The following is a 27,872-nucleotide window of genomic DNA, read 5'->3' as shown; positions in this document are numbered from 1 at the left end:
AAGCAGTTTTATTTTTTTTCCTCCCAAGTTATGCAGGGATAGGGACAATGATCATTTGGGTAAAATCCTTCCATAAGGAAAGGAAAAGAACTAGGTGAATCAAAAGAAAATGAAACATTTGTGCAATCCAAAGACTTCTTCTGTTTGTTTTACATAATATCTGAACCCCTTCTCTAAACAGCAAGTTAACTTATAGCGAATTAAATTTAACCTACCTATTTGTAAGCATCCTTTGATCTGAGCTTATTGTGAACATCGCAGTATGCAAATGTCGAGGTAAGGCACCTTCACTTAGGGCAAGCTCCTGCATTTTTGTAGCAATTTCTTTGTCACCTTCCTTTGGAAAAAGGGTAAGATGATCCCTAAAGCAACAATCTACAGCAAGCTATCCTGATTTTGTAAAACTAATTTTACATCTCTAGATAAAATTATTCAGTATACAATATAATAAAAATTAAAAATGCCACTTCAATTATCCAAAAATAACATAGGCGAACAGTAGTACAAGTTACTTAAAAAATATTATTTGCCTTTGGAATGAGGTTTAAATGTTCCCAGATAAATTTATCTTATGAATTAAACTTTGCTTAATATTAAAATTAGGTTCATTCCCTAAGTATATATAATATCAGCCAATGAAAGGGAGAGGTGACTCACAGAAATCAGCAATTCCTACCAAAGGCATCTGCAAACCTGGTTTGCTTTTGTTATTAAAGATATATTCATTTTCATGGTGAATACAATTCTTTATCTTTTTTAAAGAATGATGTGATGTTGAGGTACTTCTTTCTATTCTGATGTCACTCCGCTTATTTAGACTCACTTTGACAAAAGGGTAGGACAGATAGAACTATTAATCAAAGGTAATCATAGAATTATGAATAGCAAGCAGTGTGATATTTAAGACAACCTGTCGAAAAGTAAAAATGCTCACGTTATTGCAAAAAGTACAAGTAAATAGAATAACTGAATATGCAGTAAGTATACAAATATACACACAGTATGAATACGTACATATATCATTTTGACACAAATGAACATGTAGTATGTATATAAAATATATATAGTATGTATATGTACATATATAATTTTGAACATGGTCTAAGAGGAAATTTACCAAAATACTAATAGCAGTTGTCTCTGGATGGTAAAAATATAGGTGATTTATTTCTTTGTTTTTTTTCTGAACAACCCAATGTTTCTTAAAAGATCATATACTGCTTTTGCAATCAGAAAACAATAATTTAAGATACTTGCCAGGATTTCAGTGTAAATAAATAGAGCCTTCCTTACACAGACATTGGCTGTAGTCACTGGCTACGAATCTGATACGTGTGGCTTGCACTGAAGTCAAAGTTGGCTTTTTGGTTATACCTGTCACTCATTAAATATTTCTGAATGAATGGCAATATATTAGTGGATCAAGGTCAGGAAGATACTTTTGTATGGTCTCACGGTCCTAACTGTCCCTGGTTACTTCAAGCTCTGTACGTGAGAGATGTGGTACTTACTTTGGAAGCTAATATTGAGCATAGAACCCATTAGCTGGAGGGGGAAAATTAGCCTTTAGCTGCATGTATACACTAAAAATGCAAATAAACTTTGATGTTCCAATCAATCTAATGTCTATATATAATTTTTTTAATAGCTGCTTAAGAGTATACTAATTCTGTGCTTATTATTTAGCTACTTGTTAGATTTATGAGCTATAATGGCAGAATTTCTTGATGAAAGGAGCAAACACTCTTACATTTTAACCAAATTATTACTATGACAACGAAAGAATACAAGAATTCAAAAGTCATTAGACTGATATTGTAAACATACAGTATGTAAGTTCACATTCATAGCCCCATCTCATCTTCCAAAAAACATATAAGGCTAAAGCAACGATCCTGGAGAAGCAATAGCTCATGTCCACCAATATTATGTCCTGATCTCTAGAGCTTAATTACATATGCAGGTTAATATGAGGAACTTTTTCTTACCATACTTATTTGATACTACTTGGCTACAAACTAACTCCATTAACAGATTTCCATATAAACTCAGTACCCAAAGTTTCAATACCATCACCACCACCATCCCCAAAAAAGAGGAAGAGAGAAAGAATGCTAACTTTTCTTTTAAAGTAAAACAAACAAATAATGGAGGACCAGAAAGATTCATTTGCTCTAAATCCACTTACTTAAGAACTTTAAATTCTTAGTTTATTATTGAGGACTGTTTCTGCAACTAGTTTAAAACTAATCTAAGGATTTAAAATTACTTTTCTTACCCAGAAAAACTGCATATTTTCCATAAAAGACTTAATTTTGTCAGCCCAAGTTAAAATAGCCAATCAACATTCAAGTAAGTTTAACATTTCAAAATTGTTCTCTCACCTCTATTATTGCCTTCATAACCAATCCAGCTCCCTTTATAATTGCCATGGAAGGATGCTTCAAAATAGGGAGAAAAAAGTATCATAGAATAAAAGAATCTTATCCCAACATATTTAGCTGTTGCTCTTAAGAGGGATACACAATTTTATGCAAGGTATAAGCCATAAAATTAGTAAAGGCTACATCTCAAAGTCAGTTCACAGTTTGGTTTTAAAATGTTAGGTATTCTTACAATATAGCTTCACACATACTTAAAACAAAGAGTCTATAGTAGTAGAAAACAGCTGGCACTTATTTGAATATATATTCTACTTACTGGAATGATATCAAATAATTATGGTATTAAAATAATAGAAATCGACATTTATAATATAAATATAAAATATAAATATAAATATCATATACACACATGTACATAATAAATATTATGGTATTATATGAAATAAATATTTTCAATTGCTTACGAACAGCCCTGCTAAAGCTCATCTTATTATTTGGAAATTTTGTAGGGAACTACAAAAAACTACAAAAGGGAACTTTGGGTCTACCACAGAAAAAAATGAGTTTTTCACTACTTCTAAGATGGAAAAGATGGGCAACAGAGTCAAATAGTGGTCAAAGGCTATCAACAGAGCTCTATGTGAAACACAAAGAAATTCATGGAATTAAATGTCCTTATATGACAATGTACTTAGGCTATATTTATTTATATTACCACAGAAGCATACATGTACTATTTTAAAAACAAACTGACCCAAAAAGTGGTTCTCTCAGATTAGTTGTTATCTGATAAAAGTATAAGTTCTCACCTGAAAGAGTTTAAAAAGTGTTCTTCCATTGGATGCTACCATCTCCAAGAGCATATCAAACTGCTGCCCTTCTGTTGTCTCACTATATGGAGCACAGAGGGCAAAAGTAAGGAAGTCCAAGAGCGAACTAATAACTAGGGCACCAGTCCCATGATCCTGAAACAAAGTAACATATTGCCTTGGCTTAGGACAGAAAGCTTCACTTAAAACATAGCAGTAATGGATTTCTTTCTGTTATTCTATATGTTAGAAGTAAACATTTAATTTCCCTACATGAGTTTCAAAGTACTCTTAACACGAGTACTACTGGAAGCAGTACTTGTTTTACTAATGTATCAATCCACAGTGCTTACCATATCTCAAAGGGAAAATAATTAAAATTCAGTCAAATTTCAAGAGAAAAACCAAGACTCTTCAAACATATATAACTAAGGTTAATGTGTATTTGTATAAAAAGCAATCTTTGACAACACTTGCAAAACTCTGGCAATTTGTTCATATTCCTTCTAGATGTTATATACTGCCCATCTCCAAAACTTACTAATGACTGAGGAACAAAGATTTGGCTTAGTTTTTTTTTAAGCAATTTGTTTCATAATGACATTTTTAAAGAGAGAAAAAAAGCAAAAATCTGGGATATAACTGATTTTAAGGCTTTGCAACTTATCCTTTCCAGATAAATGTATATAGTCCTAAAACAAAATATTTTATTATTAATGACCAAGCTAAACCAATACTGACCAAAAGTTGAGGGCCACAATTTAAAAACAAAACAAAAAACTGTCCCTGCTGTACTTACAGAATACCTTTCAATATGTATGGTATCTCTCATTAAGACAAATTTAATTATAACTTACCACATGGGAATTAAATTTCTCCAGTAAGTTTTCCAGAAACTTCTTTGAAGAGAGAAGAGAAGCTTTGTTTAGCTGTTCTTGTCTTAAGTCATAGTCATCATGCATGGGCTATTGATTAAAAACAGTGATAATTCATAAGCAGTGGCATCACACAAAAGTCATTTATAAAGAGTACTCATTGAACACTGAAAGAACTAAAAACCACAGCCTTTAAAATTTAAGGCAGAAAGGAATCTCGTGATAAGAGGGCAGAAGTGATAATTTCTCCTGGGTCTGATGAGACTTCGTGGATGATCTGCCTAACAAGTAACTGTAGATAGTACTGCACAAGGTAATTTTGAGAGAAAAAGTCACAGATCTCCTTCTTAAAAAGCAAATGACATCCATTCTCCCTCCCCCAATTTTGTAATATAAATTTGAAATGATAAAACTTAGCATTTAAAAGTAAGTACTAAAATTAGCAGTAAATACTTCCTGTCTCAAGATGATTCTCTTTTGACTGCTGGAATAAACTAAGAGCATAAAAAGGATTCCAGCATGACAGTTAAGAGTAAAGATCAAATCCTAATTCTGCTACTGACTATAACCAAGCTTAGATACAGTTAAATTACTTTAGCTCTCTTAGTTTCATTTTCCTCAGCTATAAAGTGAGAATAACAGTACTTACCTCACTGGACTATTATGAAGTTCAAATGAGATAATTCATGTAAAATACACAGCAAACACCTAATTTTTAATGAGGTCTCAACGTGTTTACTTCACACTACTGTTATTTTATGTTCTAATTATTCCACTAATTCCTTTTTTATTATTATTATTTTTAAATATTTATTTGTTTATTTATTTGGCTGCATCGGGTCTTAGTTGCAGCATGCGGGGTCTTAGTTGCAGCATGCGGGGTCTTAGTTGCGGCATGCGGGATCTTCGTTGCTGCGTGCAGGGTCTTCATTGCGGCATGCGGGATCTCTGGTTGCGGCATGCGAACTCTTAGTTGCAGTGTGTGGGATCTAGTTCCCTGACCAGGGATCGACCCCAGACCCCCTGAATTGGAAGCACGGAGTCTTAACCACTGGATCACCAGGGAAGACCCTCACTAATTCTTTAATGGAATTATTTGTAGTAAAGATAATAAAATCCACTTTGGGGAATAAATGCAAGGTTTTAAACAAGTGATTACTTATGTTTACTGTATACCACAAAGTCTGCCTAAAAACACTTAATATAAGGAATAAAGTCTCATATACTCTACACAAAATTGAGATAAATCAGAAACTTGAAAGTTATATCGAACAGCTGCTTTTCCCCCCAACAAGCTGTCAGCAAGTTAGATTTTTACCTCTCAAACAGCTTTCAAATGTGCCTTCTTTAGCCTATCCTACCTCAGCATCTCATGTCTTACATGATAATTTGCTCTACCTGCCTCTAACTTGACCTTTAATCTACACTCCACATACCATCCATGAGCTTTCTAAAATTCAAACATGGTATGTTAGAACTCCTGTTGAAAAATCCTTCAGTTGTTCCTTACTAAAGCATACAAAAATCTTGCTTCTCTGTCTGATACAAAAGGCTTTTTATGGCTGTCTCTGCATACATCTCTAGCTATAACTCCGAATCTCATGTGCCCCCATACATAGGTTATGATCCAGTCATATTCAATTATTTCCTGCTTCCCAAATATGCTTTTGCACACGCTATTCCTTCCTCCTAGGAAAGTCTTCTCACAGCTAGAAAATACCTGCCTACCTTTCAAGATTCAGATCAAGGTAATGTCTTCCAGAAAGACTGGCTTAGAATCTTTTATCTTCTCCTCATCACAAAACTAAAATTAAGTGCTGCTTTTTATGGATCCCATGGCCTCTACTACTTTATATTGTATACATATGCCTACCTTACTAGACTGTTAGCAATTTCAAGGAAGTAACCCTGCCTTAACATCTTTGTATTTCTAGTACATAGCATGGTGCCTAGTTTATAGGCTATGTTAAACAAATGTTTATTTGAATAAGTAGATGGCTATGAGAGCAAGTTAGGAAATATAGAAACACTGAATTTAATTGGTACAATGAAAATCTGGATTTGTGGAAGTTTAAACCATCAGTCAACTTAAACAAAATCAGTTTACTTAAGAAAAACACTAGTACTTACACACATGAGGGCACAGAGCATATCAACGGCTGCATGGATTACTCCATTGTTGCTCCTCTTGAGTGCTTTTACTACCTTCACTCCTAGACGCTCCCGAAACCTTGGGGAACAAAACAACAGCATATAGTAGCAATGCCTGAGCATTATTCTATTATTTTATTATTAAAATATAAGTCATCTTAAGTTTCTATTGCATTACTATAGCAATTACATATTCTGAATCCCATCTCTGGAACATATCAGTTATCATAATAATTTTTTTCTTTCAAGGGGAAGATTTTTTTTAAGCTTAATTAAAACTAAAAGGCATATAATTTCCCATTCAAATTCACTAAAACAGAGTCAGTAATATCACGGGTGAATGGCTAAGTAAGTCAGAAATATCATTTCCATTCACCTTCCTTTTTTATTTCTCATGAATAGAAACTACTATATCACCATATTAAAAGGTCATCAGGTTTTACTCAGATATAAAGAGGTAAATTGTTGATTATTTGCCATTTTGAGTTGTTCAAATTCTCTGAAGAAAAAAATTAAGGCAACTTACTTTGGAAGCTGAGTAAAGGCTAGAAAACCAGCTTTGGAAGCCACAAGCCTCCTCACAGCCTGGAACTGACTCTCAAGTTCTGCATTGGAAGCAACAACATCCCCCTCTTGGGACAATAATGCCGTTATGGCATTATTGATCAGTTTTTCTTTGTTTTCTGAGAAGAGACCCTAGGTAAGGAAGGATATTTCAAAAAAGTTTCCATACCAAAAGTTAATGACAATGAACACATTATGATACAATTTATCTTACATCCTGCGTTACTGCATGGAGAACTCCGCTATACGAAATATTAGCGTTGAACCTGAATACAGCATCTGCAAAGTTGCCATCTGTAAGGAGATGAAATGTTCAAAAAGATTTAGAGATTTGCATTATATTTCTTAAATTATTGTTAAGTAGATGGATGGAAATGCAATTACATTTAAATCAATACTTACTTGGAGGTGTAGCCAAGAATCTGAGATGAAGGCTCTCTACCTCTTCATCGACAGGCATGCTGAGTAACCCCCATCGTTGACCTTTATGAGTTGATGTCATTTTTACACAAACATCTCTGTTACCAGAGGCTCTTACTCCATCCAGCAAACTTGCTAATAAGGAATCTCTAAGCAAGGTTAAAAATATAAAGCTTTTAGGATTGATAATTTAGGAAAATTTTGATGTAGAAGGCAGCATAGGCCCTTTAGCAGGTTACCTGCTCAGAGGGACACTCTGGGTACAAGAGAAGCTAAAAAGAACAGTGGTGAGAACATTAGGAGAGAACATTAGGAGAGAACATTAGGAGAGAACCTGACATTCCAATACTAGCGCTTCACTTTGCTGTTACATACCATGTACGAGTTACTAAAGGAATGGATCTTTAACGTTTTCCTCTTGTTTTTTAATTTTAAGATTATTTTTAACAGTTTTGCTGAGGTATAACTTACAAATTACAAAATTCATTCAATTAAAACGTACAGTCTGGTAATTTTTAGTAAATTTGTACAGTTGTGCAATCATTATCACAAACCAGTTTTTGTACACTTCCATCACCCCAAGGCAACCATTTATCTCCTTCTGTCTCTACAGTTTTACTTTTTCAAGAAACTTCATCAAGAGAATGAAAAGACAAGCCACATTTGGGAGAAAATATTTACAAAAGACATATCTGATAAAGGACTATTACCCAAAATATACAAAGAACTCTTAAAATTCAACAATAAGAAAAACAATCCAATTAAAAAATGATCCAAAGTCCTTAACAGAGACCTCACCAAAGAAGATATGCAGACAGCAAAAAAACACATGAAAAGGTGCTCTACATCATACGACATCAGGAAAATGCTAATTTAAACAACAAGATACCATAACACCAGTATTAGAATGGCCAAAATCTGGAACACTGACACCACCAAATGCTGATGAGGATGTGGAACAACAGGAACTCTCATTCACTGCTGGTTGGAATGCAAAATGGTTGGAATGCACAATGGTACAGCCACTTTTGGAAGACAGTTTGGCAGTTCTTACAAAACTCAACATCCTCTTACCATATGATCCAGCGATTACATTCCTTTGTATTCACCTAAAGGAGTTTAAAACTTACATCCACACAAAACCTGCACACAGTTATAGCTGATTTACAATGCTGTGTTAGTTTCATTGAGTATATTTATATTAAAGTAACTTGCTGCCATTATCCAAACAATTTAAGAATGAAAGTGAAAGGTGCTATTTTTAAATACTTTAAAAGTGTAAGTTTCAGAAATACACTTTATTTTTCATCCTTTCATTTAAAATCAAGTCACCATTTTTATACTCTTTAGAAACTTGAAAACTAAATGAAGGACATTTTACATATGCAACAGAATAGAGTTGTCTTTTCCTAAGTTACATAATTTTAATGTAACTTATGTAATGAAGCACTTTAATGAAGCACTTTGCCTTGCACATACTAGGATATTAAAAGCTAGATGAATTTAAAAAAATACCTCTCTGTTGAAGAGTATTTCCGTATTTGGCCCTTTATAAATTCAATGGTAAAAAGTTGTGGGTTTTCTGAGTCACAAACCAATGCAAATACCTAAGGAAAATAAAACACAAGTTCCATGAAAGATGTTTAGTTTTACAGTATTTCATTAGAAAAACTACACATCATTTAGCTGACAAAAGTCAATATTTAAAGATGTAACTTGTTTATAGTATCAGACTTTAAGAGCCACTTAAAAGTCTCATTCAAATTTTCACACAATACCAAATAAAAAGTTTTCATTGTATACTCGGAAAATAAATTTTGCAATATTCATTGTTCTAAGATCAGTAAATATAATGAAGAATTAAATACAGATTCTTCCTGTTTCCTATTCTTTAGGCATTAAAAAATATTAAAATAGAAAGAAAATTATTCTAATTTATCAACAGGGAGAAATCTCATTTAAGCTAATATTGGTGAAACTTACTTCTCCTAAGGGCTTCAATGTTGCAATATTATAGGTTGCTGGATCACGTTCCACTAAACATGTTTCTGTAAGTGCTAGAATTCTTTTTATAGGTTCCTTCAAACAAAATTGATACATATTAAAAAATTATTGAAGAAAAATGTCAAAATCAGATGAACAAATTTTTACTTTTAACACATGGGCTTACCGAATGTCTAGGTGATATTTTTTGGACTACAAACTCTGCTAAAGATGTGATGGATTCATCAGTGCTGTATTTCCCAAAGCGAAGATTCAAATATTGCTCAAATTCTAAAGGTTCTTTTCTGATCCGCAATGAAATACCTATATAGTTGCCAGCATGATCTATTGCACTTTTGATAATTTCTTCTCTTTGTTCTGATGCAAATAAATGCTGCATAAATTTTGAAATTTAAAAAGTCAGGGTTGAAATAACTAAAATGTGACATAGTGAAATCAACTCATAGGAAAGTGACCGAAGGAGCACTTCTAGCAAAAAAAGGTAGATCTTATCAGAAGTAAATAAGCAGTGTGTTGTGGCTGAAATACTGTCATTAAATTAAAATCACAAAGTCTGAGATAGGCTTGCAAAATAATCATTGAATGGAAATTATCTCCTAACTTCTCAGAGTCTGGTTCTCATCACCGCGTGGAAAACAGCCCTCTGGGGCTTCCAAAAGAGGCCCCAGGGACCCCAGCTAAGTCCAGTCAGGGCGTGGGTACTATGTGGACAGGATTCCCAGTTTCAACTAAGGTAGCTCTGACTTCATCTATTTTTATATAGTGGACTTTCTTGCAAGATTACCTTGAAGAATGTTTAAATGTTTACAAGTCATTGGCCTATGAATATTACAAACCAACCTCCAGAGTGTATTACAAAGGTTAATTATATATTGCTACTTGCATTTGGTACCTGGAGGCCAGAAATGCTTAATATCCCATGAAGGGCAGGGCAGGAGAATCCCACACAATAAAGACCTGTCCTGCCCAGAATGCCACTAACTACCCTGCTAAGAAACACTGGATCAGATCATGTTTTAAAACCTGATTTTATTCCCAGCAGCATATCTAGTCACTATGGATGCAGAAGGTACCAGATGAAGGTTTGGTGAATGGATCTGTCATGGTCTCATATTTGTAGTGAATGTCTCATTTTAGCTAGTGTCTTTTAAAAGGCAGACAGTATGCTTAGAAAGTGGATGATTAAAATTTAAAAGTGCTTGATGCCATCAAGCAATAAAAAATGTTGGCAATTGAGGAGTGTCACAATTCTTATCTTTAATGTTTACCTTATGCATTGTAAGGCTTGGTGAATTACTGTGATTCTGTTAAGATCTGTGAGGCCATATTCCTGAAATTAGGTATGTTTTCCACCAAGGTGTTAATCATTATAAATTTCCACCACCCAGGGAAGAGAAAAACCTTTGGACAGCACCATGACAGCAGGCTTTAGGCTGCTTTAGTGTGGAATAAGGAACTAATTTTCTCTTTGGGCCTTCACCTTTTGGGTCTAGACTCAGAGGTAACAAAATGTCTACATGTACATTCCTAGATGAGGGACACTAGGATGGTACCCATCATATGGGTAAACAGTGAAATCCAGGATGAGTAAAGGCCTATAACTCTGAAGAGTTAACATATTTTGTAAATCAGATTGTTCACCCCATCCACCATTCTTTTTACTTCCCTTTTGCTACCCTCTAGCCTCTTGTATATCCAAAAGACTTGCCCTGGCTCTGTTACCCAGGGATGGATAATTTATCTACAGAACACTAAATCTTGAAGTAGTGTTCCCAGGACATTAAGGTAGCTACAGGAATTAAAATTCTCAAGAGAAAGGATTCTTGAGAGTAAGTTCAGCTGAGCCTCTCCATGTGGACCCTCTTAATACTCATCTTTGAGATGTGGGGTTTAATTAAGGAAGGCAGGACGTTTCTTATAAAAAAAAGATGGTCATCTTCTATAGCTCAGCTTCTACTGCCAACATACAGGGCATTCCGCGGTACCCCAAAATTTACATATAATTCAGAATTTCAAGACAAAAACAGGCAATGAATTCCAAATTTGAAGTTTCAATGAATATTCAGATTTCAGATTACAAATAGCTGGGCGAAGGAAAGAAGACTATTAAAAAAAGATTTTAAAATACCTTTTCAAAGAAAGTTTAGAAACCTTCAGGTAAGACATGAATAGTAATGAAAATAAAACTGTAACTACCATTTATTGAATATTAAGCCACACACTGTGTTAAGCATTTTACATAAATTATCTGATTCGATCCAAAAAACAAAAACCTATAACATACCTATTACTCTCCTCATTTTATAGAGCTGCAAATTGGGATTCAAGCTCAGGTCTCTTTGATACCAAAGCCTGCACTCATAATACATGTCATACTTCCTCCCTGAGGACTCAGGAAATTTCAAAATTAACTCTGCTTTCCTTCAAATGGTCATGTCCCTTTTAAAATGGCTTTTTAAAAACACTACTTACCAATCTACTAAATCCTCCATAAAGTATACAAAACCCTCCTTGATAATCAGAGAGATCTACAAAGCCTTCAATATTTCTATAGTCATAGGAACAGAGGACTCTGTTGGTTGCAGGATTAATTTGGTCAAAGCCTCCTGGTGTTACTTCCAAAATGACAGGTTTTCTTATATCACTCCAGTGATGCTTATAGCAGTTATATCTCTAGAGAGAAAGATAATAATACTTTTAGATTCATATTTAAGTTTACCATAAAACACAGTTACATTTAACTTATCAGTCACTGCTGAAACAACCAAAAATTATAAATATTTAGAGCTACTATCCAAATTGTTAAAAACATTTTTATTTTAGCCATTTGGAGGTTTATGTTTATTCAATTAAGAATGTTCATGCTAACTGAAGACAGTATGTCCTTTTACAATTAACAAAGGTTTGGGTTACAATATTTTGTGAAACAATTTTAAGTCACCTTTATGCAAATCTATAAAAAATTTTTTTAGGTAAATCCTAAATAGAAATGTTATTCTTCAAGAGTTCTATTGGAGAAAAGATTTCAACTTTTGTTGATGGATTTTTAAAAATTAGATTATAATTGCTTTGCAATGTTGTGTTAGTTTCTGCTGTACAACGATGTGAATCAGCTATATTTATACATATATCCCCTCCCTCTTGGATCTCCCCCCCACCCCATCCCACCCATCCAGGTCATCACAGAGCACTGAGCTGAGGTCCCTTCTTTTAACCAAGTTAGATATAGAAAAGAGCTAAGTCACATTTCAGAGCTGTTACAGTATTCAATTTAAACACCGCAGGCTTTTCTAATCACACCATTGGAAACTTATCTTTAGAAGTTTGATCTCATTAGCAAGTAAAATTCCATTTAGAGAACATTCCTTTGTAAATTAAAGTACCTAGTATCAGAAATAATTACAATGGTCAACATCCATTTACTACCCAGTTTTACTCTTAAAAAGAAAAAAATGTTTAGTTGAGGCTGCTAACCAAAATGATGTGTATAGAATAATTTAAAATAAAGGCAAAATGAGGCAAAGAGAAAATAAGGATAACAAAATGTCAGATGTGTAATGAACATTCCCTTGTCTACCTGAAAAGACCACAAAGTTTTCTACCCATCAATATGAAGAGGAACGCATGGTCAGTTACATGATTCTTAGGGTAAAAATAAACCGGTTGCTGCTCAAGAGTACAACTATTTCTAATACTAAAATAAGAGAGAAATTCTCTTGCAGGTGTTCAGAAAAGAGAGTAAGGCATTAGATAATAAACACCTCTGCTAACACCCCAACATTAAACCCAGCAATGAGGTTCATAGGATCATACCACATCAATCCCCTCAGCATTACTGATCTATGGCATCATGCACATTACGGTTTCATAAAAGGAATTCTGCAGAAAGACAAAAAGGCCTGCATTAACCCAAGAATATATTTAGAGCCTTGATTCTGAACTAAAGGATGGAGCAGTGCCACACCTTTCCAGCAGAAGTGGGGGTAGAAGGGAGGCCACAAAAAGTGGTGCTTTTCCCAACTATGCTGGTTTACATGCCCCACAGCCCACTCGCACAGGATATTCTCCATTCCTCCAGCTGATAATCAACTGTCAAGTAAAGAGATTTGCCAAGGGAAACAAATCATTGTCCTTCAGGACTGTGGAGGCCAAGACAGTCTTGAGAGACCTTGATTTAGAGTGTATCCAGGGACAATGAGAGGCCTGAGGCCAAATTCAACTTATATAAAATTGCTGTCCTTCAGGCAATCTTCTAGGGATACTGTTTTCACCACAAAATTTTGAAAAGTATTAAGTTGCTGAAGTTAACGGATATAAAGGGAAGCTTATAAGCAAAATCTCTTAAGTATGCTTCTGGAAGCAGTTGTTTTCCAAACAGATGAGATATACAGAAAACTCACCCACTAACATAAAATAACTAAAATAAGCATACCAAATTATGATTTATATAAATCTGATTGTGGCTCATCATATATAAGAAACAAGCAGCTCACCAAATGCCATTAAGCTATTTTAAATGGCTCCTGGGCAACCAGTCAATTGCTTGAGTTGAGATCAGTGAGGCTTTTGGGATACTAAAACAAGAATAGAACATCTATATACAGGATGAGGGCTTTTAAAAAAAACAGGGGAACAGTGCTGCCAGCATATGAGAGTTCAGATCCTGCCTTCTGCCAGAAGCTAGCGTTCTGGACAGTGCTATGAGTTTACACATTACTCTACGTCCCCCCTATTTCGAGGGAGTGAAAAAAGTATCAACGCCCATTTACCGTCCCCAGAAGACTCTGATTTAGTTTAAATGCTGCTGTAAACATGACTAGAGAAGGCCTGGAAAAGTTAAATTCTAATGAGTAACCATGACTTCCTGAAAGCTGTCAGTGCACCATGCAAAGCTTCATTATTGGCCAGATCCAGTGCTAGAACATGTAATAAGGCAGTTTCAATACATAAACATTCTTAAAACTTTAATACTTCTGAAATAGGAATCTCCTACACCAAACAACTACTGCATGGTCTAACAAGTATTAACAGCAGCGTGAAGCTTCTCTTGCTGTTTAGAATACTGAATATAAAGACTTCGTGAATGAAGCATTGTTTTTAATGCTGAGTTCTACCGGAAGATTTTTTTCCCAACTATCAGCATTAACAGTCATAAGTCTAATTATTCATATCTGAGTTTCCTGTTAAATTACATTCATCTCTCTATCACATGATATCAGGAGACATTAAAGTTGTTTCATTTTTTTCCCGTTTAACTTTGCCATAAAGGGAACACACAGTTCATGGAAGGATTTCTAAAGCACAACATTTGAAAAAATAAAGATAGATATTAAAAAATGTTAAATACTTGCCCTTCCTGTGATTTTTCCTTCTGAAAAATCAGTTCTAAATCTCTGAAAGAGAAGATATAAGCATAGTTTATAACAACAGATTGGTAAGAAAGACTCACATTTCAGTTCAGTACTTTCTATCCAAAGTTAAAATCCCAACTTGGTAACCCTGATATTAAAAAATGTTATTAGGGACTTCCCTGGTGGCACAGTGGTTAAGAATCTGCCTGCCAATGCAGTGGACACGGGTTCGAGCCCTGGTCCAGGCTGATCGCACATGCCGCGGAGCAACTAAGCCCGTGTGCCATAACTACTGAACCCACGCGCCACAACTACTGAAGCCCACGCGCCTAGAGCCCGTGTTCCGCAACAAGAGAAGCCACCGCACCGCGACGAAGAGTAGCCCCCACTCGCTGCAACTACAGAAAGCATGTGTGCAGCATCAAAGACCCAATGCAGCCAAAATAAATAAATAAATCTATTACAAAAAATGTTATTAAAGTTATAGTTTAAGGATATTCAATAAAAAGTGTGTGAAATATTACTGAAAAACTGGATAGATTAATTAAACGTAAAACTGCTTTGTTCTGTATAATGTATTTAAAAAGACAAAAACTATCAAATATAAAGGATTAACCAGCCTGTCAGTAAGAAAAAAGTGAAAGTTTCACAGTGTCGAGTTAAGGGTCAATAAGAAAAAAATAAACATAGTGGGAACAGGGACTCAGAACATTAACATCTGTAGTTTAATGTAACTGTTTCATTAAGAAAAAGAAGAGAGAAATTTAGTGTATTAACATGAAATGGTTCTTACCAATGCTTCTGTAAGAAGTTCTGTTCTGTGTTCTGTAGAAAATTTTAATGTTTCTGACTTTTTTCCACTGCCTTTACGAAATGTGAGGTTGAACTCTGTTCCTTGTCCTTTTCCAACAGGGCTGATGCTGCAAATGTCTCCATAAGGCCACTAACAAAAAGAAAGGAATTCTTTCAACTTGTGCTATACTATGGGGAAATGCAACACTTATTTTTACTACTTTAATTTCACAATCACTGATTAAATGAGAAAATTTTACAAAACAGTATTGAGGTCTAGAAACGGTTTTGTCTTACAGTAATTCTATAAAACAAACTTTTAAAAGTTTTCAGTCATCAGAGACAATAAAGAAGTCCTATCCGTTTTCCAACTTCAATGATTGATGACATTAATCCAAAGCAATTAAAACACATAGATGTGAAAAGAACTGGGGAATAGCATTTTATGATTACCTACAAATGTGTTAAAAACAGCAACAAAAAGAAGAATCTGTAAAACATACCTAATTTAGAATTAAAATAAACTAGAATATATTTATGTTTACTTATCCATATTCACATTAGTCTTGCCTTTATAGACAGTAACCTTACTTTCATGACAAGTATTTTTCCAACCACTGCACTTGTGACTTATGTATGCCTGTATTACAGTAACAATGCTGCCTTTAAAATTATAAAGAATTTACAAATTTTACATTAAAAAGACTGCTGTAATCAACAGTAACATATTAAAATGTTATACCCCTTAGAGCCTAGAAATAAGCACACACATGCCCCCTTTATTTATGTTTGGTCCTGAGCACTGAGCATTATATAAGCATATTAATCTTTTTCAGATTTGACACTTCTATCCTAAAGTACTGATTTCAGGCAGGGAGTCATGGGTCAGGTTTTAACCTGGCTTTTAAAATTCAAATGGAGTTCAAACACCTAATAGCTTCTAACATAATTACCTGATTTGTTACTTCTAAGGTATTGGGATTATATGTAGTAATCGCATGGGTTCCAACTGAAAAGACACGCTTATACCTACAAAGGAAGTACTTAAGTTTAGTCTTAAATAAAAGAAACATTTTATAACAAAATACATATAACACAGAAGGAACATTTCAATAAATAAATAGAAATGTGTTAACTGATTAATGTGACTAAATATATCTTCGTTTTATATTCTCACATTTTTAATGTTCTGAAATGCTACTGGTATTAAGACCCACCCATCACTCATTTTACTGTGAAACAATAAGATCCTTAAGTAGAAAAGTAAAACCTATGCAAGCAATCTTGTGCTGTTAGTATACATGAAGTTAGCAAATCACTGCCAGAGGATGCCAAAAGAATCTAAATGGGAAAATTTTATTTAAAAAAAAAGACACTGTACACTACTAATTGTTTCAAAATATCCTTTCGACAAGAACATGAAGGAAAAGCTATGGTCTACAACTGGTCTGTCACACTCCTATTCTGGAATCTAAATAATTTCTATTTAAGCAACTACCTATTACATTTAAGTGTTGCAATTTTATAGAAGTAGGAAGGCTACATCACAGACAAGCAATTTTCACTTCTCACTTCACTTCCTTCACTTAAAGCAACATATCTGAAGGAGAAAAACCATTTGGGTATCAGTAATCCTTTAGAAGAGAGAGCAATTCATAAAGATAAAAGTGGAAACTGAATTAGAAAAATTTATTTAAAACTGAAGAATTAGCTCTTTGGAAATAAAATAATAAAATAGGTCTAAGAAAATACAAAAACAAAATCAGGAATAAAAGAATTTATAACCATAGACACAGAAGAAAAAAAATGATGTGTGTAAGTCCATGCTGATAAATTTGAAAATTAAGAATAAATCAACCCCTGTACAGAAGAATTTAAGAAAGCTGCAAACAATTACACCCTACAAAAGTACCAAGGCTCAAACAAGGAGATGAAATCTTAAAGGAACAGGTAAATCCTATGCTTCTTAAATTGTTCCAGGAAACAGACTAAGGACAGCTTCTCAATTCTTTCAGTGATACTAAAATCTGGTAAGACAATACAAAAAAGAAAAAAAATACACCAATCTATTTTTAAATAAATACTATCAATATGAATCAAATGGCATATTAAAATAGTAATACACCATGACCAAAGACAGTCATTTTAGGAAAACAGTTGAATATCAGAAAAATGTATTAATTGATCATATTTATTGAAATATCTATTTGTATTTTAATGAGATTTTTAAATGATCAAAAATGGATGTTAAACACAATCAGATGCTTTTTTTATATGTATGGAAAAGACTGTGTTTTTCTGCTTTAAACTACTAATACAGTAAAAAGGCATACATTACCTTAATCCAGCAGCCACTAGCTGACTCAAGGGTCACAGACTAGGAGTATTCCCATTAAGATCAAGAGAGCTCTTTCACATTTTAATTTCCCTATTATTTCTTCTAATCATTATATTATATAATAAAAATGATGAAATTTCCATTTTGGGGAAAAATGATAAGATTCTATTCATCTTTACCATATTGCTATGTTACAAATTTTTCTCCCTAATTTCATAAGTCTAAAGTGGAATGGGAAACTAAAGAATGAGAGCCCTTCCTTTTAACATAAAAACATTCATTTGCTGCTTTCTAAAGTGGGGAGAAGTTGAAGGATTGGTGAAGTGGATGAGGATTTATCTAAACAGATAAAAAGTCTCAAAGCTTCAGAGGCTTAATCAATTAATGGGAACAAAGAAAAACAAAGAAAATCTTATTAAAGCAATATTTGCCTCAGAAGATTGCACAATGAAATCAAATGTATGACAGAAATATGAATTCACGAATTCTAACTTTCAGAATCATCTTGAGAGTCAAACATGCCAATTTTTGTTTTTTTTAAATTTTTATTGGAGTATAGTTGATTTACAATGTTGTTAGTTGCAGGTGTACAGCAAAGTGAATCAGTTATACATATACATATATCCAATTTTTTTAAGATTCTTTTCCCATATAGGCCATTACAGAGTACTGAGTAGAATTCCCTGTGCCAGAAGAGAGAGCAATTAGAAGAGCTAGCATAGTAGGTCCTTATTAGTTATCTATTTTATATATAGTAGTGTGTATATGTCAATCCCAATCTTCCAATTTATCCCTCCCCCCCTAACCCCTGGTAAACATAAGTTTGTTTTCTATATCTTTGACTCTATTTCTGTTTTGTAAATGAGTTCATTTCAAACATGACAATTTTTATAATCCTGAAATGAAACTACAGAACTTATTTATTTTACTCTGGAAGCAAAAGCGTAAGAATTAAATGCCTGAAATGTTCCAAATGTCAACTGATGTTGTCATATTCAAAATCTTAGAGGATCTCAGTTAAGAAAATATCCTTTTCAATTCTATACTAATCTCCTCCACACAATGAAGCCCTTTCTAATTTCTAACATTTTTCTCATGTAACTTTTTCATCCTGGTTAGTGCCGTGCAAAAGAACTTTCCAAAATGATGGAAACGTTCTGTATCTACACTGTCCAATTAGGTAGCTCTATTGACCACTTGAAATGTGGCTAATGAGCAACTGAATTCTAAATTTTATTTAAACTTAAATAGCCATGCATGTTTAGTGGCTACCATATTGGAGAGAACACAATCTAGATCCTGCAGCAAAAGGATGCTGGAGTGAGGTGCCCAAAGTACTGTCATGACTGGTAAACTCAGAGCTATCTTTCAGATAAATACAGAGCTCTAAAGCCTTCCTAAGAAGAGAGTTGTAAGAAAATTCTCAGGAGAATTCCCTTCCATTCCCCTTTTTTCCCCTTCCTTTCTTCTAAGAGTTCCCCATGCCTCTCTCCTCTAGAATGGCTGCTGGACTACTCTTTAACGTTAGGGCAAATACTTCTAAGTCATTTAAAACCTTTATAAGCAGCCCTAAACCTTCAAAGAGTACCTAAAAAGCCCCTTGGAGATCAGATTTAGAGATTAAAATCTGAATGAGCTCACATGTATGGTATGTTAGTCATACCTGCAACTTAAGGTTTTTCTCTTAACTTTTACTTTCACTAAGTCACTGGTGTCTTAAGTCATAAAGAATAGACAAATACTCCATAAATTCAAGGAGGTACATGTCTTCCTTATCTTTGAAACTCTAACTCCTAGCATAGTACCCAGCACTGCATAAAGCCAGGTGCTCAATAAATGTTTATCCAATAGCTAAACAGACCAATCCATGCATTCAGATCTATGACTCTAAGCAAGAGTTTACTCTTGCTTTTAAAACACAATATAAATCAGACAGCAATTAACAGCACACCAATTTTTTTCTTCATAACCACTGTGACATCAGGAAAAGACTAAGTTCGTATCTTTAGGAAGAAAATACATTTTATTCACTATCTGCAATGAGAAATTGCCATTTTATTTTATTTTTTTTAAATAATTTTTATTGAAATATAGTTGATTTGCAATGTTGTGGGTTTTTTGTTTGTTTTTTTGGCTGCATTGGGTCTTCATTGCTGCGCGAGGCCTTTCTCTAGTGGCGGTGAGCAGGGACTACTCTTCGTTGTGGTGCGCGGGCTTCTCATTGCAGTGGCTTCTCTTGTTGTGGAGCACGGGCTCCAGGCGCGAGGGCTTCAGTTGTTGTGATGCGTGGGCTCAGTAGTTGTGGTGCGCCAGCTCAGTAGTTGTGACACATGGGCTTAGTTGCTCTGCGGCATGTGGGACCTTCTGGAACCAGGGCTCGAACCCGTGTCCCCTGCATTGGCAGGCGGATCTTAACCACTGCACCACCAGGGAAGTCCATGAAATTGCCCTTTTTAAATCCTAATAATTTAATTTGCAGTTCTATGGGTCTGAGATGAATCTGTTGGCTCATTCTTAAAAATTATCATACTAAAAATAAGTTCTTATTACAAACTATACAGCTATATAAAATCAACTACAAAAGGAATGAAGACTAAAGTAGACAAAATGAGAAATATATGACAGATGATGCCATACACATGATGAAATGTGAAAGCAAACACCTTTGCCCCAAATGAAATTAATATTCATTATTAATATTAATGAAATTAATATTCATTAGTAAATATATAATATTCAATATATTTACTGCACTTGTTTCCTTTTCTTCAGGAACTAAAGCTACACACATCATTAAATGCCAGTAGGGAGTAGGCATTTCTTCCACTCCTTAAGTTTTCTTAACTCACAGATTTATTCTAATGTGATAGCCTATTAAGAAATGATTTACATTACCCATTAACTATAAGGTTATTTAGAATCAGGAAACTAATGATACTCAAATAAATTGAGACAACTGCTTTCTGTATTGGGGCATTTCGCTCCCATAGCAATTGGTGATAAAGAACTGGTTGATAAGAACAAAAGATGTGCTAACAATAGTGCTGATAAGATAAGAAAGATCATCTGACAGGAAAGCAAGACCGCTGAAGCAAAAGCTGGGGATGTACTCCAGTTTCGGATTTTGATAAGTGATGTTCAGGTTTCTTAATAGGCAGATTAAATTTATATTAACTTACATGAAAACAAACACACTCTTGTATTAATTCCTGCAAATAAAAATGTTATGCCATTCTTAAACCTTCTAGTCCTTATGAATATTGCTTTCTTCTTTTAAACAACTTTTTATATCACGATTTTTTCCCATATGGCAATTTTTTTTGCGGGGGGGGAGAAAAAACTAATACGTTAGATCAGATACTGCATATTAAGTATTATCATGGATTGACCCAATATTAAATGAGCACAGTGTGCTGGGTTGAATGGTATGGCAGTGAATAAGAGTCCCTTAAAGACCTAGTTTCCTCTGGGCAGACATTTTGTTTGTTATTTAGTTAACTAATTCAGAAATTAATCTGAAATAAACTTCAAAGTAGTAAGAGCTAAGATACTTGTCAGTCATTGTATGAAAGTTTATTTCGGATTTGAATTTCTTAACTAGCTTATATCAATTAGGCATGTACAATAGTATCAAGAGAAAGAGATATTACAAAAATATTGGCCACCATCACAATGTCATACCCTTCTGCACAGAAATTCATATTATTCAGTTCTCTCAAAATAGAGAAAATTAAACATTACTTTTTTGTAAGGTACAGAAAAAGCTTGTGCTTATTATAAAATAATGGTTCTCAAATTTCTTGGGATAATAAAACCTTTGTGTGTTACTTTTAAACTTAAGATCCTCAATCCTTTCAGTGGACAGTCTATGCAACAGGTCTCAAATAAGCCAAACACATCTAATCAGAGCTGGAAGACAGCTTTTATGTTACCTTGTCTAGTCCTCATAACATACAGCTCGAACCCTTATAGTACCCTGAGTAAAGTTGGCTACTTTTAGTAGTTGACGACTACTGGTACGAGGGAACCAACTAACCTTCCCTAAAAGTAATTCTATTTGTTTTCCAGTACTGCAGATATTGACTGTTGTTCCTTAGTTCTAAGCCAATATATACTTCCCCACAAATTTCACCCTCTGCTCCAAGTTCTGTCTTTCAGCTTCATATGAAGCATACCTAATTTTTCTGCCAATAAGACTTTCAGTGCGAATTCTTTCCTAGGTTGAACACCTAGGTGCCTCAACCATTTAAAAGTAAGATCTGGGGGCTTCCCTGGTGGAGCAGTGGCTAAGAATCTGCCTGCCAACGCAGCGGGCATGGGTTTGAGCCCTGGTCCAGGAAGATCCCACATGCCGCGGAGCAACTCAGCCCGTGCGCCACAACTACTGAGCCTGTGCTCTAGAGCCCGCAAGCCATTACTGAGCCCGTGTGCCACAACTACTGAAGCCCGTGTGCCTAGAGCCTGTGCTCTGCAACAAGAAAAGTCACCACAGTGAGAAGCTCGCACACCGCAACAAAGAGTAGCCCCTGCTGGCCGCAACTAGAGGAAGCCTGTGCACAGCAACAAAGACCCAACACAGCCAAAAATAAAATAAAATAAATAAACAAATAAAAAGATTTGAACACCAATTTCTAGAAGCCTTTAGGATTCTCACAGAATCTAGAGTTTTTCCTTTTATTATTAAAAGCTTGAGAATCTAGTTACTTGAACTAAATCTTAGCCCATCAGATAACGTAACTAGGGATAACTGAAGTGCAAGGTTTCTCAGAGTTAAGAGATCAATGGTAAGCACTCTTACAGTTAAGCCCATCAGCTCTGGAGTCACACTGCCTGGGTTCAAATACTGTCTAAACTGTTCACTTACTGTGTATCCTCTGATAACTTGCTTAACCTCTCTAAGCTTCAGTTTCCGCATCTGAAAGATGTGGATAATATGCATACTTAGCTCATAATGTGAGAATTAAATAATCCATGTAAAGTTCTTGTCACTTAGTGCTTATAATCAGTAAATGTTATTCTTATTGCACTTATTCTGTTGATTGAATAATGGGGGGGAGGGTTCAACACTCCACTAGTCACTGAACTAATTATTATTAGTATCATATGTTTCAAGTATCCATGACTGCTGAATTCATATTTAAAATACAGAACAAAATTAATTGATCATTCATCTCATTATATTACCGGGATACTCCATTCTGGTCAAACTCCACTTGAAAGATGAGTTTCACCTGAGAGGGCTCATTTACATTAGAAGTTGTATTCCTCAGAAAAGAGAAAAAAGGAATGTATAGGAAACATTCTGCGGTAACTCAGTGAGAAAATGTCCCATTTCTAATTAAAGGGCATCCCATGAAATGTAGTATTTTAAGGACTTATTTTCTGTGATGCAGGGTCCATATTTTTTCCAGCTCAGATGGAGCTTTCTTTTTTTTATTATTATTTAATATGGACTATTTTGTAACTAGTTCTGTGATTTTTTTTTTTTTTTAATTAACAGCTACTTTATTTATTTATTTATTTTTAGCTGTGTTGGGTCTTCGTTTCGTGCAAGGGCTTTCTCTAGTTGCGGCAAGCGGGGGCCACTCTTCATCGTGGTACGGGGGCCACTCTTCACCATGGTGCGCGGGCCACTCACTATCGCGGCCCCTCCCGTTGTGGGGCACAGGCTCCAGACGCGCAGGCTCAGCAGCTGTGGCTCACGGGCCCAGTTGCTCCGCGGCATGTGGGATCTTCCCAGACCAGGGCTCGAACCCGTGTCCCCTGCATTAGCAGGCAGATTCTCAACCACTGCGCCACCAGGGAAGCCCCGGAGCTTTCTTTTAAACAGGCTTTTTTAGAGCAGTTTTAGGTTCACAATATTAAGCAAAAGGTACAAAGATTCCCAGTATACTCCCTGTCCACACCCATGCACAGCCTCCCCCATTATCAACAAGCCCCACCAGAGTGATACATTTGTTACAACTGGTGAACCTACACTGACACATCATTATCCAACAAAATCCACAGTTTACATTAGAGTTCACTCTTGGTGCCTTACATTCTATGGTTTGGACCAAAGTATAATGACATGTTTCCACCATTACAGTATCATACAGTAGTTTCACTGTCCTAAAAATCCTCTGAGCTCTGCCTATTCATCCTTCCCTCCCTGCTAAACCTTGAAAGCCACGATCTTTTTACTGTCTCCAAAGTTTTGCCTTTTCCACAATGTCATATACTGCAGTTGGAATCATACAGCATGTAGCCTTTTCAGATTGGCTTCTTTCACTTAATATTATTATGCATTTAAGTTTCCTCCATGTCTCTTCATGACTTGATGGTTCACTTTTTTTAGTGCTGAATAATACTCATTGTCTGCATGTACTACAGTTTACTCATTCACCTACTGAAAGACATCTTGGTTGTTTTCAAGTTTCGGTAATTATGAATAAAGCTGCTATCAACATCTGTGTGGACATAAGTTTTCAACTCCTTTGGGTAAACTGAGTGTAACTGCTGGATCATGTGGTAAGAGAACGTTGAGTATTGTAAGAAACCACCAAACTATTTTCCAAAGCGGCTATACCATTTTGTATTTCCACCAGCAATAAATGAGATTTCCTGTTGCTTCACATCCTCACCAGCATTTGGAGTTGTCAGTGTTCTGGATTTTGGCCATTCCAGTAGATGTGTAGTGGTATCTCTACATTTGCATGCATTTCTCTGAATTATTTGCCATCTGTATATTTTCTTTTCTTTTTTTTTTGGCTGCGCCGCACAGCATGTGGGATCTTAGTTCCCCGACCAGGGATCGAACCCGTGCCCTCTGCAGTGGAAGTGTGAAGTCCTAACCACTGGACTGCCAGGGAATTCCCTGAATATTTTCTTTGGTGAGGTCTCTGTTAAGATCTTTGGCTCATTTTTTAATCGAGTTGTTTGTCTTCTTATTGTTGAGTGTTAAGGGTTCTTTGTATAACAGTGCTTTATAAAATATGTCTTTTGCAAATATTTTCTCCCAGCTTGTCTTTACATTCTCTTGATAGTGTCCTTCACAAAGCAGAAGTTTTCAACTTTAATGCAGTCCAACTTATCAATTCATTTTTTTCATGGCTAATGTATTTGGTGTTGTATCTAAAAAGTCATCACCAAACCCAAGGTCATCTAGATTTCCTCGCATGTTATCTTCTTGGAGTTTTATAATTTTACATTTCACACTTAGGTCTGTGATCCATTTTGAGTTAATTTTGTGAAGGATGTAGAATCTATGCCTAGATTCATTGTTGCATGTGGATGTCCAGGTGTTCGAGTATCATTTGTTGAAAAGAGAAGTATCATTTGTTGGAAAGACTCTTTGCTCCTAAAACTAGCTTTTAATAGAGCATTGTGTGTAAAATATAAAATTCCTAGCAGATGTGATCCTATTTGCACTTGAAAGATATTCAAATACCAGACTGCTTGATAATAAGCACAAAGAGATGTACAAAGAAAACACAAAGAGAATTCAGGATGGATGCATGTGAGGTTTAGAGGCTGGCAGGGTCAAGGACTAAAATCAACAAAGCAGGGGAAAAAACCCCCAGGTTTCCTAGAGTTATCAGAGTTGGTGAGATGTGTAAATGCCAGGCAGCTAAAGAGAAGAGTCTCTCTTCTCTTGTAGGATTCTATTCCTACATTATAAGAAAGGTATGAGAAATTCACTAGCTTCCCTTTCCCTCAACTCTTCTCTCAATTTCCTGTATCTAGTCATTACACAGGCTGCCTATGAATGTAGTGGGCATCTGCCAATGAATTTCATAGACTGATTATGATATATCCCAATGTACTGCAGTTAAAATCCTGTTCAGATACTAAAATGCTACTTTTAAATTCAGAGCATTTGCTACAATTAATGTATGCAAATATTAAAGTGATCCACAGGTAGATTTTACATGTAATTTCCATCCAGAAAAAAATTAAGTACCTAATTTTCAACATTACTGTGAAGTTTTCCATAGTGAATCTGCATTTCAGCTTTAACTGAAATGTATGCATCTTCCTTCCTATCAGAAATGACTTGCCAGGTCAAAAAGGAAACTTTGTTCTTTCATGAAAGAAAAGTGCTTTTTACCACTGAAATCTCCTCCCCCTTCCTGCTCTTTCCAGACAAAGATATAATTTAACTGTGTATTTTACAAGTGGGAAATGATAAACACAGCAGAAAGGCTACTTTGCCAGCCAAGGGGTGAAGAGACCTTAATCATTAAAAACACTAGCGGCCGCAATGTAAACATATGAAAACTATTACAAAGGTAAAATGAAATAGGTCACATGAATATCCCCAAGGGAAATATCTGGAGAGGTTATCTTTAATTTAGGTATATTAAGATAAAGAAAAATATTTGTCCATCTTTACTGTCACTATCAATAACATTTTTCTAAAATGTTGGGGTTGAGTTGGAATCTCTTAAAACTGAGGCCCTAAAACCCCAAAATCACGTGCAAAGTTTGTTGCATATAGATATGTTTCTAGAGAGAGGGTTCAAATAGCAACTCTGAAACAACAGAAAATTTTTAATATTGACCATTTATTTTTTTCATAAGACCAACGAGAAATACTTTAAACTTAGATTAGAATTGGCTACATAAAGTAGGTAATATAATAAAAGATTCAGTGCCACATAATAATGTATATAACCTAATGAAATGATTCATTATCTGGAAAATGTAGTACCTTTCAAGAAGAAGTTAAAAGTTTCAAGGTGTGTACACTGAAAGCAACAAAATATTGTTGAAAGAAATTTTAAAAGATTTCAGTGTTAAGACATCCCATGTTTGTGGATCAGAAGACTTAACATTCTTAAGGTGGCGATACTCCCCTAATTGATCTATAGATTCAATGCAATCTGTATCAAAATCCCAGTTGCCTTTTTTGTAAAATTGATACTGACTCTAAGATTCATTTGGAAATGCAAGAGACCCAGAAAAGCCAGCATAATTTGAAAATAAACAAAGTTGGAACCTGAAACTTTCTAGTTTTGAAACCTAGTACAAAGCTACAGTAATTAAGACAATATGGTTCTGGGAATTCCCTGGCAGTCCAGTGGTTAGGACTCAGCACTTTCACTGCCGTGGGCCTAGGTTTGATCCCTTGTCAGGGGAACTAAAACCCCACAAGCTGTGTGGCACGGCCAAAAAAAAAACAAAAAAAACAAAAAAAACAATATGGTTCTGCCATAACGGTAGGCAAGGCATATAGATCAATGGAATGGAATTGAAAATTCAGGAATAAACTTTTAAGGTCAATTGATTTTTGACAAGGTTGTCAAAACAGTTCAATGGGGAAAGAATAGTTTTTTCAACAAATGGTGCTGGGATAACTAGATATCCACATGCAAAAGAATAAAGCTGGATCCCTACTTCCCACTGCACACAAAAATTAACCCAAAATCAAAATTATAAAACTCTTAGAAGAAAACATAGGAATAAATCTTTGAGACCCTGGATTAGGTAATGGCTTCTTAGATGTGACACCAAAAGCACAAATGGCAATAGAAAAAAATAGATTGGATTCATCAAAATTTCATCAAAATTAAAACCTTTGTGCTTCAAAGCATACCATCAAGAAAGTGAAATGACAACCCACTGAACAGGAGGGTTGCAAATCATACCTCTATAAGGGAGTTGTATTCATGATACATAAAGAACTTATGCAACTCAACAACAGAAGAATAAACAACTCAATTAAAAACTGGGTAAATGATTTGAATAGACATTTCATGAAATATACACAAAATGGCCAATAAGCACATGAAAAGATACTCAACATCTTAGTCATTAGGGAAATGCAAATCAAAACCACAATGAGATACCACTTCATATGCACTAGGATGGCTAAAATGAAAAGAAAGACAATAAGAAGTGTTGGTAAGGATGTGGAGAAATTGGAATCCTCATACATTGATCGGAGGATTATAAAATGCTGCAGCCACTTTGGAAAACAGTTTGACTGTTCCTCAAAAAGTTAAACATGGAGTTACCATATAATTCTATGTAACTCCATATACTGGGTTGGCCAAAAAGTTCGTTTGGGTGTTTGGTAAGATGTTACGGAAAAACCCCAATGAACTCTGGCCAACCCAATACCATCAATTCCACTCCTAGGTATATACCCAAGAGAGATGGAAATATAGATTCACCCATAAACTTGTATGTGTTATAACAGC

The 27,872-nt window shown here is 35.0% G+C and overlaps 1 protein-coding gene across 2 annotated transcripts in view; it reads right to left on the bottom strand.

The window, feature by feature from the left end:
* The window catches only part of DNAJC13 (DnaJ heat shock protein family (Hsp40) member C13), a 122,637-nt gene that overhangs the window by 67,985 nt on the left and 26,780 nt on the right, over positions 1-27,872 (bottom strand). For both annotated transcript variants that reach the window (XM_068545913.1, XM_068545914.1), the window contains exons 3-17: positions 16,304-16,379; positions 15,352-15,501; positions 14,559-14,600; positions 11,680-11,880; positions 9,374-9,580; positions 9,187-9,282; positions 8,719-8,810; positions 7,186-7,352; positions 6,998-7,077; positions 6,746-6,915; positions 6,199-6,298; positions 4,051-4,158; positions 3,194-3,349; positions 2,385-2,441; positions 216-337 (exon numbers count right to left, since the gene is read on the bottom strand). In XM_068545913.1, the coding sequence (XP_068402014.1) occupies positions 216-337; positions 2,385-2,441; positions 3,194-3,349; positions 4,051-4,158; positions 6,199-6,298; positions 6,746-6,915; positions 6,998-7,077; positions 7,186-7,352; positions 8,719-8,810; positions 9,187-9,282; positions 9,374-9,580; positions 11,680-11,880; positions 14,559-14,600; positions 15,352-15,501; positions 16,304-16,379 (1,824 nt within the window). The remainder of the gene's footprint in view (positions 1-215; positions 338-2,384; positions 2,442-3,193; positions 3,350-4,050; positions 4,159-6,198; positions 6,299-6,745; positions 6,916-6,997; positions 7,078-7,185; positions 7,353-8,718; positions 8,811-9,186; positions 9,283-9,373; positions 9,581-11,679; positions 11,881-14,558; positions 14,601-15,351; positions 15,502-16,303; positions 16,380-27,872) is intronic.

The sequence above is a fragment of the Eschrichtius robustus genome, chromosome 6 (assembly GCF_028021215.1).
Source record: "Eschrichtius robustus isolate mEscRob2 chromosome 6, mEscRob2.pri, whole genome shotgun sequence".
Lineage (NCBI taxonomy): Eukaryota > Metazoa > Chordata > Mammalia > Artiodactyla > Eschrichtiidae > Eschrichtius > Eschrichtius robustus.
This window is presented reverse-complemented; position numbering and strand designations above follow the sequence as displayed.